The 19,498-nt window shown below is 37.8% G+C and overlaps 2 protein-coding genes across 5 annotated transcripts in view; one reads left to right on the plus strand and one right to left on the minus strand.

Annotated features, from left to right (window-relative positions):
* Nucleotides 1-19,498, plus strand: part of LOC131435011 (ADP-ribose glycohydrolase OARD1-like) — a 41,525-nt gene that overhangs the window by 5,637 nt on the left and 16,390 nt on the right. The window contains exon 1 of one of the 2 annotated variants that reach the window (XM_058602453.1): nucleotides 16,570-16,653. The exons of the other annotated variant lie outside the window; for it this stretch is intronic. The gene's annotated coding sequence lies outside the window, so the exon portion shown is untranslated. Of the gene's footprint in view, nucleotides 1-16,569; nucleotides 16,654-19,498 lie in introns of those variants that run through there. 2 annotated transcript variants of the gene reach the window in all.
* The window catches only part of LOC131435008 (uncharacterized oxidoreductase YjmC), a 33,045-nt gene that overhangs the window by 4,982 nt on the left and 8,565 nt on the right, over nucleotides 1-19,498 (minus strand). For all 3 annotated transcript variants that reach the window (XM_058602450.1, XM_058602448.1, XM_058602449.1), the window contains exon 2: nucleotides 6,932-7,295. In XM_058602450.1, the coding sequence (XP_058458433.1) occupies nucleotides 6,932-7,196 (265 nt within the window). In that variant the 5' untranslated portion in view covers nucleotides 7,197-7,295. The remainder of the gene's footprint in view (nucleotides 1-6,931; nucleotides 7,296-19,498) is intronic.

Genomic DNA, 19,498 nt, shown 5'->3' on the forward strand with positions numbered 1-19,498 from the left:
ATTATAAATGGAGTAAAGTATTAAAAATGAAAACTGAAGAAGTAAACAATTAATTTATGTGTATTCTGTAATTGATATTTCAGCTATCTGGTTTGTCTTTCATCTATTATCTTGAACCAATTTGAATGTTTACATGAACCTCATTTGAAGACCGCTCTCACACTATTGAAATAGATATTTTGGTACTTCAAGAGATCAACTGACTGTGGTTAAACTGAGCCTCGATTGAAGAGAAACGAGTGATGAACTGAATGCTGCCCGTTCGGGCCGTCAGCAAACATTGTGTGTGTCAGAGAGTGAAGTTTACTGCATTAGAGAGATCGTCAATGTGTTCCACATTCAGTTTCAATTGAATTGAATGAAGTTTTACTGCACTGATGTCAATACGAGTTTCTACGTAGTTGCCGGCGTCCATTGCATTCAGAGTTAATGTCATAAATTCTAAGCGATTTGTTGTAGTTCAGCGGCCTTTAAAAAAGCCTTATTGTTTGTTTGTTATTACATTTTTAAGTTGATGAAAAAGTTTTTCGTTTACAATTTTTTCAAATAATTTTGGAATGCATGAGATCAATGTATTTGGTTATCAACTAACCAAATCTATCCAATTCAAAACTTTTACGGCTGTTTTAATGTATTTGATTAAACTTTTCTGTGTCATGTATTAGTTTATTTTGCCCATTTTACCCCGCAACTCCCGAACCGGAACTCGGATCCAGATAATTCAATACCAATCTATGGGACCATTAGACCTCTAATTCTTAGTTGAATCTTAGTTGAAGAGAATCGGTTGAGCGGTCTCTGAGAAAATCGAGTGCACGTTCTATTCATTTTATTGCACATTTTACCCCGTTACTCCCGAACCGGAAGTCCGATCCGGGTAAAATTTAATAGCAACCTATGGGACCATGACCATAAGACCATTCATTTAAATTTTAGTTTGTTAAAATCGGTCACGCCATCTTTGAGAAATATTAGTACGCTTATTTTCATTGTTTGCTCATTTTACCCCATATTTCCGGAACCGGATGTAGGATTCGAATAATATTCAGGAATTTGGTATGGGACTACAAGACCTTTCATTTGAATCTAAGTTTGTTAAAATCGGTTCAGCCATCTTCGAGAAAATCACATACACATACAAATACACACACAGACATTTGCTCAGTTCGGCGAGCTGAGTCGAATGGTATATGACATTCGGCTCTCCGAGTTTCGGTTAAAAAGTCGGTTTTCACAGTGATTGCATAGCTTTTCTATATAAGAAAAGTAAAAAGTTCAAGACGCCGAATTGCAAGCAATGTTGTATGACGTCGAAAACAAATGGCAGCAATGATAAATGTTACAAAAGAAACAATTTTTTAACCGTTTTAAAGTTTTATCACATGAATTGAAAAACATGAAAAAAACACTTACTCCAATGACACGAAAGAAACTCAGTTTTGCCTCAAATTTTTACTGGCGATGAAAAATTGATTTATTTTAAGAATATGAGTTAATCCGGCACAACCTGGACAACATTAACTGCAAAAACAGATCGATTTGGCAGGAAGACAATGCAGTCATGTTTATCATGTTATTTGAAACCTAACATCTAATTGATGACATTTCAATATGAAAATGTACTCTACATGATAATTATGTCTAAAACCTGTTGAAATCTAAGCATTGTCATCAGTTTAAATGTGTTTTTCTGAAAACCAATATGAGAAATATTAAGTGTAATACATTTTGTATGTATCTGACTGATGAAATGTAAATGTTATATCGATAGGCTTTAATATGATTTCATTTGAATAAGATTTGAAGTGATATGTAACATATTTACAATTTAAGTGTGCAATTAAGTGTAGAAAACATTTGTCCAACGGGACGATTTCTATCAGTGCACTTTAACTTCAGAGATGCCAGATATTTTCAGAGAAAATCTGTATTACCCTGTATAAATTTATCTTTATTCACTAATAAAATGAAATTTCTACAATGAAATGACGTTGAATGCTATTTCAACAGATTATGGTTATAGAATGAGAGTTTCAATGAGCATTTATTTTTCGTAGTTCACAAAAATATGCAAAGACGAAATTTAATATGAACGTTTTTTCAACCACAATTAAACTTCAATTCCATATACTTTTTTAGATTTAAAAGTTGACCTAATATGACAGTCAGGTCATACAGCTCTCAGACAGAACAGACAGAATAAACACGAGGAGCTGCACCGAGCTGGTGGATGACATTAGCAGTCCAAAAGAGGGAGGCATACTTTCAGCAAGCCAAAGGGGCCCTGTTAGAATGCAAGCGATAAATTTGCTCAGCTTTCCCTCTGACAACGTCCTTTTAATTTACTGTAAGTGCATTACTCGCTTTGGTCAGTACCAAGTTTGGCTCCGCTTTCTCGTGCTCACTCTGTCTACGGCCTTAGCCTATCAATAAAGCTTCAAATTTTTTTCTTCATTAGTTCTTGTGAAATCTGTATAAATCTGTATTAAATTTAGGGAATCTGAATAAAATCTGTATTCTGTATTAGATCTGTATGAGGATGTAAAAATCTGTATAATACAGATAAATCTGTATAAATGGCATCTCTGTGTGCAAACCGTGCAAGCAGAGTAATCGAGCTTTTAGTCAACTATTTTTTTTTTGAAAATACATTGTCAATAGCGGCCCTTACACGAGACAATATTATTGTCAATACAAGGAGTATTGACAATACTTTTGATCGTGTAATGGAAACTTTATTGGATTGACGAAAATATTGTCAAAACATCAAACCTGCTCATCAATCCGACAATACTTTCTCTCCAGAGAGAAACTGTTGAATATGTGCAATGACCTCTTCTCTCAATATTTCAATATTCATTTGCAATATTTAAAGCGCCAAACGCTTCAATTTTTCGAAAAACTCGGACTCAAGTTATCAAGCCAATTGGATTGATGGTATTGACAATACTTTGGATTGACAATAATATTGTCACGTGTAAGGGCCGCTAATCGGAATGAGCCTTTCTTTTAGCAGGGATGCCAGGTTATTTTAAACCTGTCTGTGATAATCTGTGACCATTTTCCGTACCCCAATAGCAGTACAAAATCAATTTTGGTGAGCAAAAAAAAAATCTCACTACCAACACGCTCTGTACCTTTTTCCTCAACCGCTCTGTACTTTTTGGTGCTAAACTGTAGTTGATTTCCAAAATCTGTGAAAATCTGTGATCATTTTCAATTCAATCAATTCAAAATCTGTGAAACACAGATTAATCTGTGAACCTCACATCCCTGTCTCTCGGTTTTGCTAATGCCCTAGCCCTGTTGCCATCCAAATTTGCTGTCAAACCGTTTGTTTGAAGCTAGTGCCGAACCTACACAGCAAAAAATATGAAATATACAGGTGCCGTGCATCCAAATATGACACAATTCAAAAGAACGTAATTCGAAAAATGGCGGAATTTCACAAGAATGGTTTAAATGTACGTCAAATACACCCCAGTTTTCAAGCAGACGTGTAAACATTCATGTTTCAACAATTCAAAATATATCGAAATGCGTTTAACTTGTGTTCGATTAACCTTAAAAACTGTGTAGTTCCAACGTCATTGAACTGAAATTCGAGTCCGTTTCTAATCTGACCCTTATATCGGGTTCGCTCACACCCCCGGTTGCGAAGTGCGAACAATGAAAAAAAAAACACATTTCTCTACTGAATTCACGTGACATAAAAAATCGCAAACGATGGCGCTTCTCCTCCATTGAAAAACGAAATAAAATGGATTTTTTTTCTATAGCTAGCCCGGTGATAATATAACAGTTTTTATTAAAACAACACAGAACTGACGTGTTTGTGTGCTGAAAAATTGACGCAGGTTCCTGATTATTTTTATATTTTTGTCTACGGGTCGTTGATTTCCGTACAATCAGGCCTGCTTTGAGCTGCTAATACATTCGAAACAAGTGTCACCTTCAGGATTGTTAAGTGACGATAATGTAATTATTTGCAAGAGCTTCAGCTAGAGAAATAATGGACCATCAAGTTATAGTATTTTAAATATAACTTATGTTTTGAAAATTGCGCAATGTTTCCAGACCCGATTTTCGTGAAAGAACATAGCATTTTCAACTGAAAAGGTATTCCAGAAAATTTTGCTTTATGCTACCATCCTTAAGATACAGCGAATTTGAAATAATGCTTACTGATAATCTATAATTTGCGGTCTGTTTCGTATGTTTCTCGAGTCTTGTTAACATGCAAGCCACAAAGTTGATAATTTTTCTCTTTTATGCTTGTAGTAATTTTGTAATATAGCCATTTTATGTGGTTTTGTAAAATAATATACATTGCAAGTAATTCCATTTTTTGTTTTGTTTTTTGAAAAGAGTCTGATTCATATGGTTAAGCGCATAACTAGTATTCTTCCATGAAAATTGATTCAAAACAAATACTCCAATCCAGCTAGAAATTCGTTACATTTAGTACAATCGTTCTCCATCGAAAAACATTTACCATTTACGTATTTACCATTAGGATAACCAATTCCATATTGGGGTGGATCAAAAATCGATTTTTTCGATTTTATTCAAAACCTTTTCAAAAACTTACAAAACCTCAACCGTTGAAATTTTTCGGTTTTGTGTTATGTTTTGAAAATTTTATGTCTTACATTTTTTGACCAAGTTTTGACTAGAAATTCTCCAAAGATTTATAACTTAAAAACGGAAATTTCTTTTAAACCTTATTATCAAAAAAGAACCGGAATTTTCATTTTAAAATTCCCGCGCTTGTCCAATCGATAAACTTTTATTCTCTCAACGTTGGTAACACTTTTATACACATTCTGTCAAATTTTGACGCATATCGTACGATTAGTTTTTGTTTGGCGTCAACGCTTCGAAGGCGAGCCGTTGTTCTAAACTTTCATCCAGTATAAAAATCGCCACACGAAAATTTTTCAACTTCTTTGTATAGACGCCAAACAAAAACTAATCGTACGATATGCGTCAAAATTTGACAGAATGTGTATAAAAGTGTTACCAACGTTGAGAGAATAAAAGTTTACCGATTGGACAAGCGCGGGAATTTTAAAATGAAATTTCCGGTTCTTTTCTGATCATAAGGTATACAAGGGTGCCAATATTTTGGGATCATCTCTGTTTTCGTAAATCTCTAGTGCTCAAAAGTTTAAGCACCTCGAAAAAAGTCCTCATGAAAAGTTTGAGCCTAAATGGGTAAGGAGTGCTGCCCAGCGGTTAAAGTTTGAAAATTTTCGATCTTGAAAAATCACCATAGGGAGGAGTACATGAAATTTCCGAAATCGAAAATTTTTTTCGATGCCAAAAATCCTAAAATTTCATGAAACGTCGAGATTTAGTGTTATCTAAAAAAAATTTTTTTGAAAATAATAAATTTTTAGGACTTTGATGTTTTTTCTAAGTCCCAGAAAGTGGATTTAAAAAAAAAATTCGAGATGACACTAAATCTCGACGTTTCATGGAATTCTAAGACTTTTGGCATCAACATTGTTTTTTCGATTTCGGAAATTTCATGTACTCCCCCTATGGTGATTTTTAAAGATATATGAAAATTTCACTAAGTAGACTAAGAAGGGTTATTTAGATTAGCATCGCTCTTCTCAAAGTCAAAAATCCAAATCAAAAATGAGCCCAAATTAGTGTCAGAAATTATTTTATAAAAAGATAAAAAAATCATGAGACTATTTTGAAGAAAGAGAAAGGTATTATCACACCACTAGGTGGATTAGAAAGGGTTTTTTCGCATGCGCTTGGAGAAGGCTATACCTTGTTATGTGAATTTCGGCCAGGATACAAGGATTTCATGTAAATCACTCGTTACCTATGACAATCAGATGGTTACATCCCAATATAGCCCAAAAAGCTGTTCACCATGGAAAGCCATGTGATGAACTGGACAAGAAGACCAAAGGACAACGTCGCTTCCTCAACATCAACCTCAAATAACTTCAGTACATCTGTGACAGTCATCAACAACAATGAAACATCCTCAACGAAGCCAGTTGTACCCTGTTTGAAACGAGGTACGCCAGCTACAGCGAACAACGCACCCAACACCCGGACAAAAACAATCAATAACGATGGCGGAATCAACAACAGTGACACCGAACCAATGGACGGGAGCGTGAATAGCGAACAACTAATCCCCCTTCATTCGCTGGATAGTAATGAAAACGCCTTTCCTTCAAGAAAGAAGATGACTAGATCCAGCCAACATAAAAATTAGTTTTTTATTGTTAAACGTCCACGTGAAGCGTCAGCGCATATGAGCCGAAATAAAAAAAAATTATGAGTAAAAAAAAAACGCTCTCAAGTAGGATCGTTTTGACACTGGAGTTAATGACTACTCGACAGTAAGATTTTAACCTGAAGTACAAATTATTCGCGAAATGGTTCACAGTGAAATTTTTATTAATCTATTTATTGCTTTTCTCATAAATCGATTTATTCTACGAATCAAGAAATTACCAACGGAACCTAGCACATGCCTTTTATTGTTAGGTCACAATTCTTGCGGTGAACGATTGCAAATTGATTAAAACCATTCATCGAACTTAACAAAACTATCTGAATCTTTCATTTTCCACTAAATCACTTTTTATGTGGAACCACACAAACCATGTCATAATATGGTTAACATTTGCAGTTATTCTATCCTTCAGTTCGGTTAATGAGTACTACTCCAACAATAACAGTTTTGAATTATGGATTCCACTGATAACATGCACTGAACTGGCAAAACTCAACGAAAACAACATAAACCGTTTATACAAAATTCGTTCCAAACATGAGCAACGTTGGTCATTTTCAGTCACTCTGTTTAAACATGACTGCCGTTTTATCGCAATCAGTCAAAAACCACCCACGATAGAAATCTTCAGAACACTTGTTGATAGCCACTGGCACTTACCACTTCGGTTGATTCCGGTTCCCGGAGCAACGGCTGCCTGTTTCCACCGTCGATCAGAAGTGACTGACCGAGTTATCCCGTGGTTAGCGTTGGTTTGATGTCGCAGCTTGTCGTCCGCTCCGAGAGTGGCGACACATCGCCGACGATGGTCCTGCACCAACACACGCTGAAGCAACGTCCGCGGTTTTGGCGCGCTTTGCCTTGCGCAGGCTGAGACCGCCGAAATGGCCGGGAAGACCACGTGTTGCGTTGCCGTTGAGATCATTTTGTTAGAGTTTCGCTCCTGCTTGTGTCGTATCTAACTAGCTAGTAATGAGTATTCCTCTCCAAACCGGTCTTCCTGCGTCGGGAACTGATGCTAATTCTGTACAGTGCAAAAGAAAAATGATATCAGCGACGGTCTTTGTTGATTCAAACAGTATAATCAAAGATAAACATTGTCTGCTAAATGTTAGTGTAAGTTTGATCGCATTTTTAAGCCTTATCGCTGTGAATTTTGATAATCGAATTGAGTGTGTTTAGTGAGTTGTGGTGCTGAAACATGCATCAATATTATAATTGGAATTGGAATTAGCGTACGTTTGTTGAAAACGTAACTAAACACTTGCTTAAATCAAGCACATCAGTTTTCGGCTGTGCATAAATTAGTCAAATAATATTTCGTCACTCTCCGTAATTGCGTCTCATTTCGGCAATAGAGCGGTAACAACAAACGCGATTCCCCCATATTTTGGAAAACGTTTATGTTAACTGGCTGGAGTGGTGAGCATAAAGTACTTCGTATTTTGTGATTGATGGGATGTGTTTCTTTTTCTTCTATGAAAGCTTTGTAATCATGCCACATCCGACTCCACTGGAAACACTCCTTAACAAATCCAAAAACAGCAAAATCCCATTATGTACCCTTCTTCCTAGTTTATAATTGTTCCGTGTCGACGAATCTCTTACAGTTCACTTTGAACTGTATACGGAACATGGACCGTGGCCTGCAGACTGATGCGATTTATATTGACCTTAAAGCGGCATTTGACCGGGTTGATCACGGAATTCTCCTAAAAAAATTAGATATACTTGGAATCTCTACACGAGGAGTTGCATGGTTTAAGTCTTACTTGACGAATCGCTTTGTTCGGATTAAAATTGGATCTTCGACTTCGGAGACCTTCACGAATCTTTCGGGAGTGCCTCAAGGTAGTATCCTTGGTCCGTTACTGTTCTCTATCTTCATTAATGATGTATCAACGCTGTTACCGCCGGAATGCCGTTTGTTCTATGCTGACGACACGAAACTTTTTAAAATTATTGAAAGTCTGTTAAATTGCCTGGATTTGCCAAAAATGCTTGATACATTTCAAATATGGTGTACCAAGAATTTTTTGAAATTGAGTATCGAAAAATGCAGTGTTATATCTTTTTCATCGAAAAAGTGCACCAATAGTATTCGATTACAAAATCGCTGGACACACGCTAACGCGAACAGAACATGTGAAAGATCTCGGTGTGATTCTTGATCGCGAAATAACATTCAAACTTCACTATGAAAATATTATTTGCAAAGCAAATCGACAATTGGGATTCATATTTAAAATTTCCTCCGAGTTTCGTGATCCTTTGTGCATACGATCATTATACTGCTCGCTGGTACGGTCAGTGCTTGAGTCGAACGCGATTGTCTGGTGTCCATATCATTCAAATTGGATATTGAGGATTGAAGCAGTGCAACGCAAATTTGTGAGATACGCATTGATACTTTTACCCTGGAACAACCCCATACAGCTACCGTCATATGAGGATCGTTGCCGTCTCTTAAGCATTGAACCCCTGGAATTAAGAAGGACATATGCTCAAGCTACATTCGCAGCGAAATTGCTTCTTGGTGCTGTTGATTGTCCCGCATTACTCGAACGTCTGAATATGTATGCTCCAGAAAGATCTCTTCGACAGCGTAATTTCTTGCTCCTTGAAACACAGTATACTGTATACGGACAGCATGAGCCATTTAGATCCATATGTCGACAATTCAACGAGTTCGCTGAGTTTTTTGATTTTAATTTGTCGTCCAATTTGTTTTATCGTAAGCTACTTGACCTTTTTCGTGTTGTGTTTCATGATAATTTAGCCTAAGTTGAATGATTTTTAGTTTAGTTTACTTTATTCATTAAGACACCTATTGTCAGATGGATTATATAGCAACAAATAAACAAATAATAAACAAATAAGAGAGACAACAAACAGGACAGGTCAGGTGGTGCTGAGATTAATTCGTTGGCGTCTTTTACCGTGAAGACATCCTGCTTTACTACGGGTGGCTTCTTAAAAAAAATTGATTGTGAATATCTCTTGTTGTATTTAACGCATGAACATATTTTTTACTACATGTCATCGGAAATATGGTCAGCAATTTGTAACACAAACAATTCAAAATTAATGTTTTCTAAAATGTATGGTATCAACGAGTATCAAAGAGGATGATTCATGACGCGTGTTTTGCTTTCTCGTACCCAAGGTGACAGTGAGGGTCAATGACCAAAATGCGCAATTTAGGCCCCAATGTGGTTCTTAGTCTCTTGTCCAGTAACTCCTATCGGTACCTCCCCGCGGTGCCGGCTGGGGTACAAGTAATCATAGGAAAGATCGGGTAACCAACCCCGGCGGAACCTTGGTCGTATGCTGAAAGGGGAGGGGGGTGGGGCTTGCCTTCTCTTTACAGAGAGCGAGCCTACCCGAGCGTCTGTTCCCCATGTTGAGGCGGCTCGAAACAGCGTCTATTCTCCATGTTAGGAGCGGCTAATTACTGTCCTTGTGTCAGTGTGGGACTCTAAACAGTGCTGACACGATGGTCCTCCGGCGAGACAGGAGATTGGTGCAGGCCTAACAAGCTGCCCGGAAAACCCCTATTATGTACAATCAGGATATAAATAACAGTTCGGCTGAAAAGTTCGTATCGTTTAATAGAAACACACATTTTTTTGCCAAAATTCGTTTTTATTATTCAACATAATTGGCATCAGAGGCGATACAGCGATTATAGCGATCTTCCAACTTTTCGATACCATTTTTGTAGTACAATTTGTCCTTTGCCTCAAAATAGGCCTTAGTTTCAGCGATTACCTCTTCATTGCCTCTAAATTTTTTACCAGCGAGCATTCTCTTGAGGCCTGAGAACAGGAAAAAGTCACTGGGGGCCAAATCTGGAGAATACGGTGGATGAGGGAGCAATTCGAAGCCCAATTCGTTCAATTTCAGCATGGTTTTTCGTTGTTATTTTTGATCGATTGTGAGCTCACGCGGCACCCATTTTGCACAAAGCTTTCTCATATCCAAATATTCGTGAATAATATGTCCAACACGTTCTTTTGATATCTTTAGGGTGTCAGCTATCTCGATCAACTTCACTTTACGGTCATTGAAAATCATTTTGTGAATTTTTTTCACGTTTTCATCGGTAACAGCCTCTTTTGGACGTCCACTGTGTTCATCGTCTTCGGTGCTCATATGACCAGTACGAAATTTTGCAAACCATTTACGAATTGTTGCTTCGTCCGGTGCAGAGTCTGGATAACACTCGTCAAGCTATTTTTTGGTATCGGCGGCACTTTTTTTCATCAAAAAGTAGTGTTTCATTAACACACGAAATTCCTTTTTTCCATTTTTTTCACATTAACAAAAGTAGTTTCACTCAAAATGCAATATCTCACAAACTAATAATCAGACAGCTGTCAAATTTATGCACGTATCTTTTGAAGGTTGGTACTAACTGAAAATGGTATGGATTTAATTCTAGTGGCGCCCTTTCATAGAAACGATACGAACTTTTCAGCCGATCTGTTACGACTCGGAATAATCGGCAAAGACCTAGACGACGAACAAAGGACTACGATTGGAAGCTTACCACATGGAACTGCAAATCGCTTCGCTTCCCAGGATACGACCGAATGCTGCATTATGGGCTTCAAATCCGCGACTTCGATATCGTAGCACTGCAGGAACTTTGTTGGGCGGGAGTGGGCATCGAGCGGCTACCCTCTACCAGAGCTGTGGTACAACCTGCGTTCTAGGAACGGGATTTATAGTGTTGGGCAAGATGTGTCAGCACGTGATTGGGTGGCAGTCAATCAGTGATAGGATATGCGTATTGAAGATGAAGGGCCTTTTCTTCAATTGTAGCATCATCAACGTGCACTGCCCACATGACACGAGACCCGATGACGAGAAGGAAGCATTTTACGCGCAGCTGGAACGAATCTACGACAGCTGTCCACGGCGGGATGTAATACTCGTCATCGGCGACATGAATGTTCAGGTAGGCCGGGAGGCAATGTACAGGCCCGTGATCGGGCTGGAGAGCCTGCACGCGGTAACAAACGATAACGGTCAACGATGCGTAATCTTTGCAGCCTCCCGCGGAGGTAGCTCACGTAGAGGCTACACGCCACAGAACGAAATGTGCAGAGATACCAGTGGTAACCTTCTCACAAACGAACGTAAGGTGTTCGACAGGTGGAAGCAGTACTATGACGAGCATCTGAATGGCAAAGCACAAGATACAGAGAACGGCACAGGAATCAATCTGGGAGCACGCTCAGCCGACGACAGATTCCCAGGACCTGATCTGTCGGAGATAAGTGAGGAGATCGGCAAGCTGAGGAACAACAAAGCCGCAGGCAATGACCAGTTACCAGGCGAGCTGCTCAAACATGGAGGAGGAGATTCTACCGCAGGAATGGATGGATGGAGTGGTATGTCCCGTCTACAAAAAGGGCGATAAGCTAGATTGTTGCTATTACCGCGCAATCACATTGCTGAACGCCGCCTACAAGGTACTCTCTTAAATCCTTTGCCGTCGTCAATCACCAATAGCTAAGGAATTCGTAGGGTCGTACCAAGCGGGATTTAGTGGAGCCCGGATCACATATTCGCGATAAGACAAGTACTACAGAAGTATCGTGAATACAACGTACCCACGCATCACCTATTCATTGACTTCAAAGCAGCATACGAAACAAATGATCGAGAACAGCTATGGCAGATAATGCACGAATACGGTTTCCCGGATAAACTGACGCAATTGGTCAAAGTAACGATGGACAGAGTGATGTGCTACGTCCGAGTATCTGGGACGCTCTCGAGTCCCTTCAAATCTCGGAGCCCTCGGTAAGGTGATGGACTCTCTTGTGTCTTGTTCAATATTGCCTTGGAAGGTGTGATTCGAAGAGCGAGGATCGACACGAGTGGCACGATCTTACGAAAGTTCGTACAACTTTTTGGCTTCGCTGACGATGACCTTGAGAAGATGACGGAAACCATCGTACGGAAAGCTAAAATAGGACGTCTACGATGGGCTGGGCATGTCATGAGGATGTCGGACGACAGTCCAGTGAAAATGGTTCTTGAATCTAATCCAACTGGTATAAGAAGAAGAGGAGCGCAGCGAGCAAGGTGGATCGATCAAGTGGAGGGTGATATCAAAAGCATCCGTGCCTTGAGTGGCTGGCGACGAGCAGCTATGGACCGAGACCGAGACAAATAAGAGCCATTTTGGAAATAGTATTGAGAATTGATATCATACTAACTCAAACTGAAGTGTGCGATTCGGGTGTCATCGCAATGTGAAAAACATTAAAATTAAAATAAGAACAATATCACCGACAACCTCATGTCAAATTTGAAGTCCAATTTCCATGATCACTAGTTAATTGTAATCAACAATCCAACACACAGAATCACAATAATTAAGACTGAAAATGAAAAAAAAACATTATACAAACAAATTTGACAGGAGTGAAAATTTTCCACGTCCAACGCGCATGCATACTGCGATCGTTTTTCGAGAGTAATCCTGCGAATTTCAAAATTTTGGCTTGGATAAAAAGGACAATTTCCTTGATTGATTTACTCATTGAGAAATTTCCTCTTCTACCTTAAATTTGCTCTTTGACGAAGATTGCCATTCCCGAAAATTTTTGATTGGAAGGTCCAAATTTAATAGAATGTGAGTGTTCGTTTCTGTACTGGTATCATATATTTTGACGTACTATTCACTGTACTGGTATCACATATTTTGACGTAGGACAACGTCTTGGTTTTCTATATAGTAGTGAGAATTCAAATATCTACTGCTCAAATGTTCCAAAGAGAAATTAACAATGATTTTCACAATAGTTGTGTAGTCCTACATCAACAGTTCCGACAAACCCAAAAGGCTATACCTTGTAGTGTTTCATGCTATGCACATATAACACATGCACATAGGTGGATTAAAACAGGCTTTATTTTCTTATTATAACTATATCATTTTGTCTTTCTGGCAAATCCGAGCTCCGGGTTCTGTATACCATTCGGCTTAACTCGACAAGATTGTAAAATGTCTGTGTGTCCATGTGCTTCTTTCTACCGAATTGAACAAATTTATCAAGTAGCTTGTTGGACATCTTCTATTTGGCCATTGATCAATTTCGAAGATCATAAGGCTCACGCTATTGGTTCCGTACATATAATGATATAAGTGACGTAACCGACAAGTCGCATTTTTCTATTCTTATTTCCCAGAGGGAGTTCCAATGATCAAAGTCTAATATTCTTAAAGTGGGATCAGGGTCATTTCGCCGAAAGCCGTTTCGCCGAAAGCCATTTCGCCGAAAGGGTCATTTCGCCGAATCATTCAATTGTTCTAATATCGTAATTGAAATTGATTTAAAATAAATACAAATGAAAGATAATAACGCCGTTTGTTGACCTACAATTTTACTTCTGGAATGATTCATGAACATCACAACGAAGTTCCCAAGAAAACTTTTTGACTATTAGCTACTAAGCATCAAAGCAATTGCATAGGTGTATCTGCCAAAACAAGAGAATGTGATATTTTCCGTTTATTGAGTGAAAATGAAAAAAAAAATTAGAGGGTTGTATTCAAGACACGACCGAGCACAGTAACATTAAAAATGGAACGTTTCTAGGGTCTTCATAATTAATACAAAAATAAAGAAAATGATGATGATGATACACTAAACTAAAAACTTATTCATTTGACTAATTACAAACTTGCTCTAGTTTAAGCGCTTAGATTGTTAGCAATTTCTTGATAATTGATTCTATTCAATTTTGATTTCTTTCCACAAATTTTTACATTGTTAAGTTTTGAATAACGTCCTTTAACTAGAAGTCAATTATGCTGAATTCAAAGTTACTTGAAAGCTCAATTTTAAATACAAACAACCTAAAGATTTAAACCTGAACAAATGAAACTATTTTATTGTATGATAATAATTTTCGAGAAACGTACAAACTTATTAATTTTATAACCAGTTAATCGATCCTAGAGAAGATTTTATTTATTTTAACGAAAAATGTTGTACCAGTAAACCAGAAAGTGTCGGTAAATAATATGGCAACAATACGAGGAAGAAAAATGTGAAACAGTCCGCATAAAATATTTAGTTACTTACATTGATTCTCGCTTTGGCATATTAGGAATATACGGAATGGATACGCAACAAAATTCCGAAATTTTGTTCATATTGTAACTTGATGTTATTAACACATGAATGAACATTGTCATAGTTACAATGCGTGTAACCATCAGACGCTTATTGTTTTGAAGCAAATAATAATTGAACTGAAACTGGCGGTTAACCAAATTCTACGAGGGTTCCTATTCAAACGATACATGTAAAATCGCAGGTAAGCTTACCTTGAGTTTATCTTTGAAACTATACGATATTGCATCTAATTGTACTGTATATGTGAGCCTGTGAAACTCATTTATACTAAACCGAGGAGGCCGCTTTTAGAATTTTCAGAATTCAATTTTGAATCTTATGAAGCGTTTAATTCCTGGTGGGACAACAACTTATTCAGTCACATACAATGAAAAAGAAATATCTATGATTATCATCATCACACAACTTTATACTGAATCCATTTGCGCGCCACCGTTTAATTCATATGGTAATGGAGATTTAAGTATGCAAACCGATCCGTTGCCAAATTAAAACATTTTGAAGCTTACAATATTGAAGCTTTGGAATCATTTAGACGAGGAAAATCCATTAACAAATCATCGATGAAAAAGCGCTGCAAATTAGATCCGAAAAATCTATCGCCGATAATTCTAAATTGACCTGATAGTTACCAGAGAACCAAAATAAAATACTCAATTCAAACCAATTTTTCAATGGTATGCAATTGAAATATTCAAATGACGTTATCTCATTAGTTTAAGTTAAATGTTTCCGAATCGATTGTTTGTTGAATTATATAAATCCATCAACAAATGGCTGAGTTATAAGCGTTCAAAATTATGACAGAGAAATGTTACGCGATTAGTTTTGCATGTTTTAAATTGACACCCAGCCTCGGGAAGCGAAGTGTAAGGCATTTTTAATGGCAAAATCGACCAAAAATTTGCTAAATAGAAGGGATATTTTAAAAGAATCGGTAACCACGCTGATTCGGTTCTTCAATAGCTAGGATATATATAAGATACTCAAGCGAACACGGTGTTGCGCAGACAACAGGAAATTTCACCAACACATAATGCAAAAGCGACAATCCAGCAAGTGAACGCATATACAATCAAGTCATCAGCTCACTTGACGAGCGACTTGTTTCATTCACAGTCAAGCATCAACTGAAATTAAGAAATTATTTGCAGCATATATTTATAGATTTCTCTTCATACTACGCATAACGATATGGTGTTTTTTATGCATGATGCAAAGCCTTCTATGCCGAACAAGAAGTTGACGTCATTTTGTACAACAGGGATTGGTGGATGAAAACATAGGTCGATTCCAACCATTTTTTCAATAGTATGCTATTGAAATACTGAAACGACGTCGTCATATATGTTTAAATTAAAAGTTTTCGAATCGATTGGTTGCTAAATTATAACAATCCATCAACAAATGACCGAGTTATTAACGTTCAAAATTATGACACAAAAAGGTTACGCGACTATTTTTGAAACTTTAAATTGACACCCGGCCCCATATAGCGAAGAGTAAGGCATTTTTAATGCCAAAATCTAATGCGGCTTCGCCACATCTTTTTGGTTCGTGTGTTGCCCAACCTCTCTACCGCTCGTTCGGACCTAACTAAAGCAAACAAACCTAACTTTGAGTAGACCGGGCAGACGAGGCGTTTACAGGTTTGTATGCAAGAGGCCACTGCTTCCGACTATCGGCGAAATGGCTTTCGGCGAAATGACCCGCTCCCAATAAATTTTTTGTATAGTGTTGGCGAAAAATATTGACATTTTGAAGTGATGAATGATAAACCACTTCCAAAGTCCTTTAAGCAATAATGAAACATTGTTTCAAAATTGATATACAAGAAAGAAACATCCCACCGTTTAGGTGAACCAAAGTAAAGTTCCACGGAATAAAACGAAAATTGTTCACCGGTATGCCCTCTAATAGCGTAGTAAACGTGGTGGACAAAGAAGATCTTTCGAGAAGTGCGTCTTGTTATTCAAATTCCGACCCGTTTGATCGGGCAGGGAGTAATTTTACGTTGTTCCTTCTAAATGCCGTAAGCAAAAGGGGAACGATTTGAATGGGTCTGCATTCTGCTGTCTGGAACACGAACAAAGGGGTGATGTTTGTTTTAGTTTGTCTTCCGACCGAACAGTCCTTAAATTGGTTGATACACAAATTGGAATTTGGTGCGAAAGTAGTCAGTCTATAATATAATTCATTGTGTGATAGAAGGATTCGCAGGTATTAAAAATTAATGGATTTTAAAGTTAGTGGAAGTGAAGCTCAGATCATTCTATTTTATACAAATGACAATGATGCCTTAAGGTGAAAGGGCGTGTTGCGACTTCTAATAGGGATTTCTACGGACTCAGTAACGAATTGAAATCCCGTAACTTGCAGCTTAACTTGCTCTATACAAGTCTATACTTTTTGTCCTACACGGCCAAGAGAAGAAAGATTTTCGAGTACTCAGCGTGTTTGACCGTAAGAACAAACTTTTTAGGTTGATGAATCCCATTTTTGGGATGGGAATGGACGCTTCGATCCCCCAAAACGAGATCCAATAATGAAAAAATATTGCAACTAACAAAAAACGGCTCACTCGGCCAAGTGAAGTATGTATGTAAAAAGACCAGACTATTTTTGTCGTGAATACGACTTACTTTACTATGGGGCGCCTTTTCAAAATTAGCCATATGGAAGAATGGGCAGAACTTAATCGTGAATATCTCGACTTGTATTAATGGTAGCAACATAATTCTTTCACCATTTCATCAAAAATATGATCAGGAATTCAGGATAATATTTTGAACAGTGTGCGATAACCACAAACAACTCAAAAATTAAGTTTTCTTAAAATTTGAAAACAACGCGGAAAACACCTTACCTTTCGCTTGGGTTTTTCGCTTGGGTTTTTCGCGCAAGGACGACGATTTTGAGGTAGTCAGGCACATATCTTCAACTGAATGCGTATAAAAGGGGAACCGTGGTCGAAAATCGATCATTTCTTTTCGTGCGTTCGATGGAAGCAGACGTCGTGGGAGTGGAATCATCAACCAGCAGCGACGGGCCAAATAGAGTTCCTCAATTTGGTCCTTGTGAATGCTAGAACCGAATCCCTACAGCATATTGATAATTTCTTTCAATAAATTATGCAAATCCGAAATGAAATAATCGACAATAAAATTCTGTATGCGGCTATTTTTATAGCCGTTAGGACCGCCCATTAGTGAAAAAGCTACAAACGAAATCACATAAAAGGAAATCTCTTAACAAAAATTCAATCAGTTTGGATTCAATCGCCACTGCGAGCAGATGTGTTTTGTGTCGTCTGCACGCTTTCGACAAGAGCGATTACGTCACAGTTGCCAGTCATTAGCAGTGGGAAAAAAACAACGGTGGAGAGCATTGCACAATATCAGCCGTTCTAATGGCTCTAAAAGTTTTCTAAAGAACTATTAGGATTTGTTGTTCGCAAATCGTAGGGAAATATCCTCAGTTTACTGCAAATCAAGAACAGTTTGCTTAGATTTGTGCACTTTTCGCTGTGTGAAATTCACAGTAATCGAGATCAAGTGAAGCCTTTTTTTGCGAAAAATGTTCCAGAGTTTAATGTCATAGAGAATTACGCAATTTGACTCTTCTGAATGCTGGAAACGAATCCCTACAGCATATTGATAGTTTCTTTCAATAAAATATGCAAATCCGAAATGAAATAATCGACATTTAAATTCTGTATGCGGCTATTTTTATAGCCGTTAGGACCGCCCATTAGTGAAAAAGCTACAAACGAAATCAGGTAGAAACAAGCCTCTCAACAAAACTTGAATCAGTTTGGATTGTATCGCCACTGCGAGCAGATGTGTTTTGTGTCGTCTGCACGCTTTCGACAAGAGCGATTACGTCACAGCTGCCAGTCATTAGCATTGGGAAAAAAAAACAACGGTGGAGAGCATTGCACAGTATCAGCCGTTCTAATGGCTCTTAAAAGTTTTCTAAAGAACTATTAGGATTTGTTGTTTGCAAATCGTAGGGAAATATCCTCAGTTTACTGCAAATTAAGAATAGTTTGCTTAGATTTGTGCACTTTTCGCTGTGTGAAATTCACAGTAATCGAGATCAAGTGAAGCTTTCTTTGTTTTTGCGAAAAATGTGAAAAAGGGAAATGCGTGCATAGTTCATACAATTGATATTCGGAAGTGTTAAGGAACATGTCAGTTGTTTTCGTATTCACGACATCCAGTTATGTCTCTGACATTACCCACCCGCCTTTTTTTAGAGAGAGGAGTTGGCATCACTGGGAGTACGATGCGGTGTCTAAGTGCTGTTTTCAAAAAAGTCTAATGTCAATGTACTGTTTAATACGTATAGTAAAAAACTTGGTCGAAACACTTATTTTGAGTGATAGTGCAGGTGTGGCAAATGTGTGCTCAGTAGTGAGAGTGCTTTTTATTGAATAATGTTGACTCGCACAATTAAAAATGCTCAAGCGGCGGAAACTGAGAATTTACCGCCTCAAAATTCAACGATATTAACAGATCGAAGCGCCGTCTGCATATCATTGTCGGTGTTATCAGATTTCTATGAAATATGTGAACTTTACAAGTCATACGTGTTATTCAAGTTGAAAATCTAAAATTGGTCTGCAGCAAACCCATTCGCGAGTGTTTATTTTATTTTATTTTTTCAGTAGTCGTGTTTCATCTCGCGTTGTTAACAGCAATGCGAATAGAAGAAAAAGGATACTGGTGCGATCGTTGCTTAGAGATATTCTATATTTTTCCTACTTATATTGCGTTATTATATTTCTCCTGAGTATCGAAAATCTACTCTTGTGATATTGTTTACCAAAACATATCCGGATCTCTCCCTCCCTACTAACACATCTCCTATCCCGCGAAGCTGTGGTACCCGTGGTCTCTAGAAACAAAGAGTATTGGACTAACATTCCTTCCTTTTCCTTAGTAGCACAGCCTTTGGTTGTAGCCGGCGTCGTTATTGATCGTTTAATGAAAAGTTAGGAGTGAGTAGGTATGTACAGTGAAATTGATTTGCTTCTCCCAAGCTTAATTTTCTTGGTTCATTG

This window comes from Malaya genurostris, chromosome 3 (genome assembly GCF_030247185.1).
Source record: "Malaya genurostris strain Urasoe2022 chromosome 3, Malgen_1.1, whole genome shotgun sequence".
Taxonomy (NCBI): domain Eukaryota; kingdom Metazoa; phylum Arthropoda; class Insecta; order Diptera; family Culicidae; genus Malaya; species Malaya genurostris.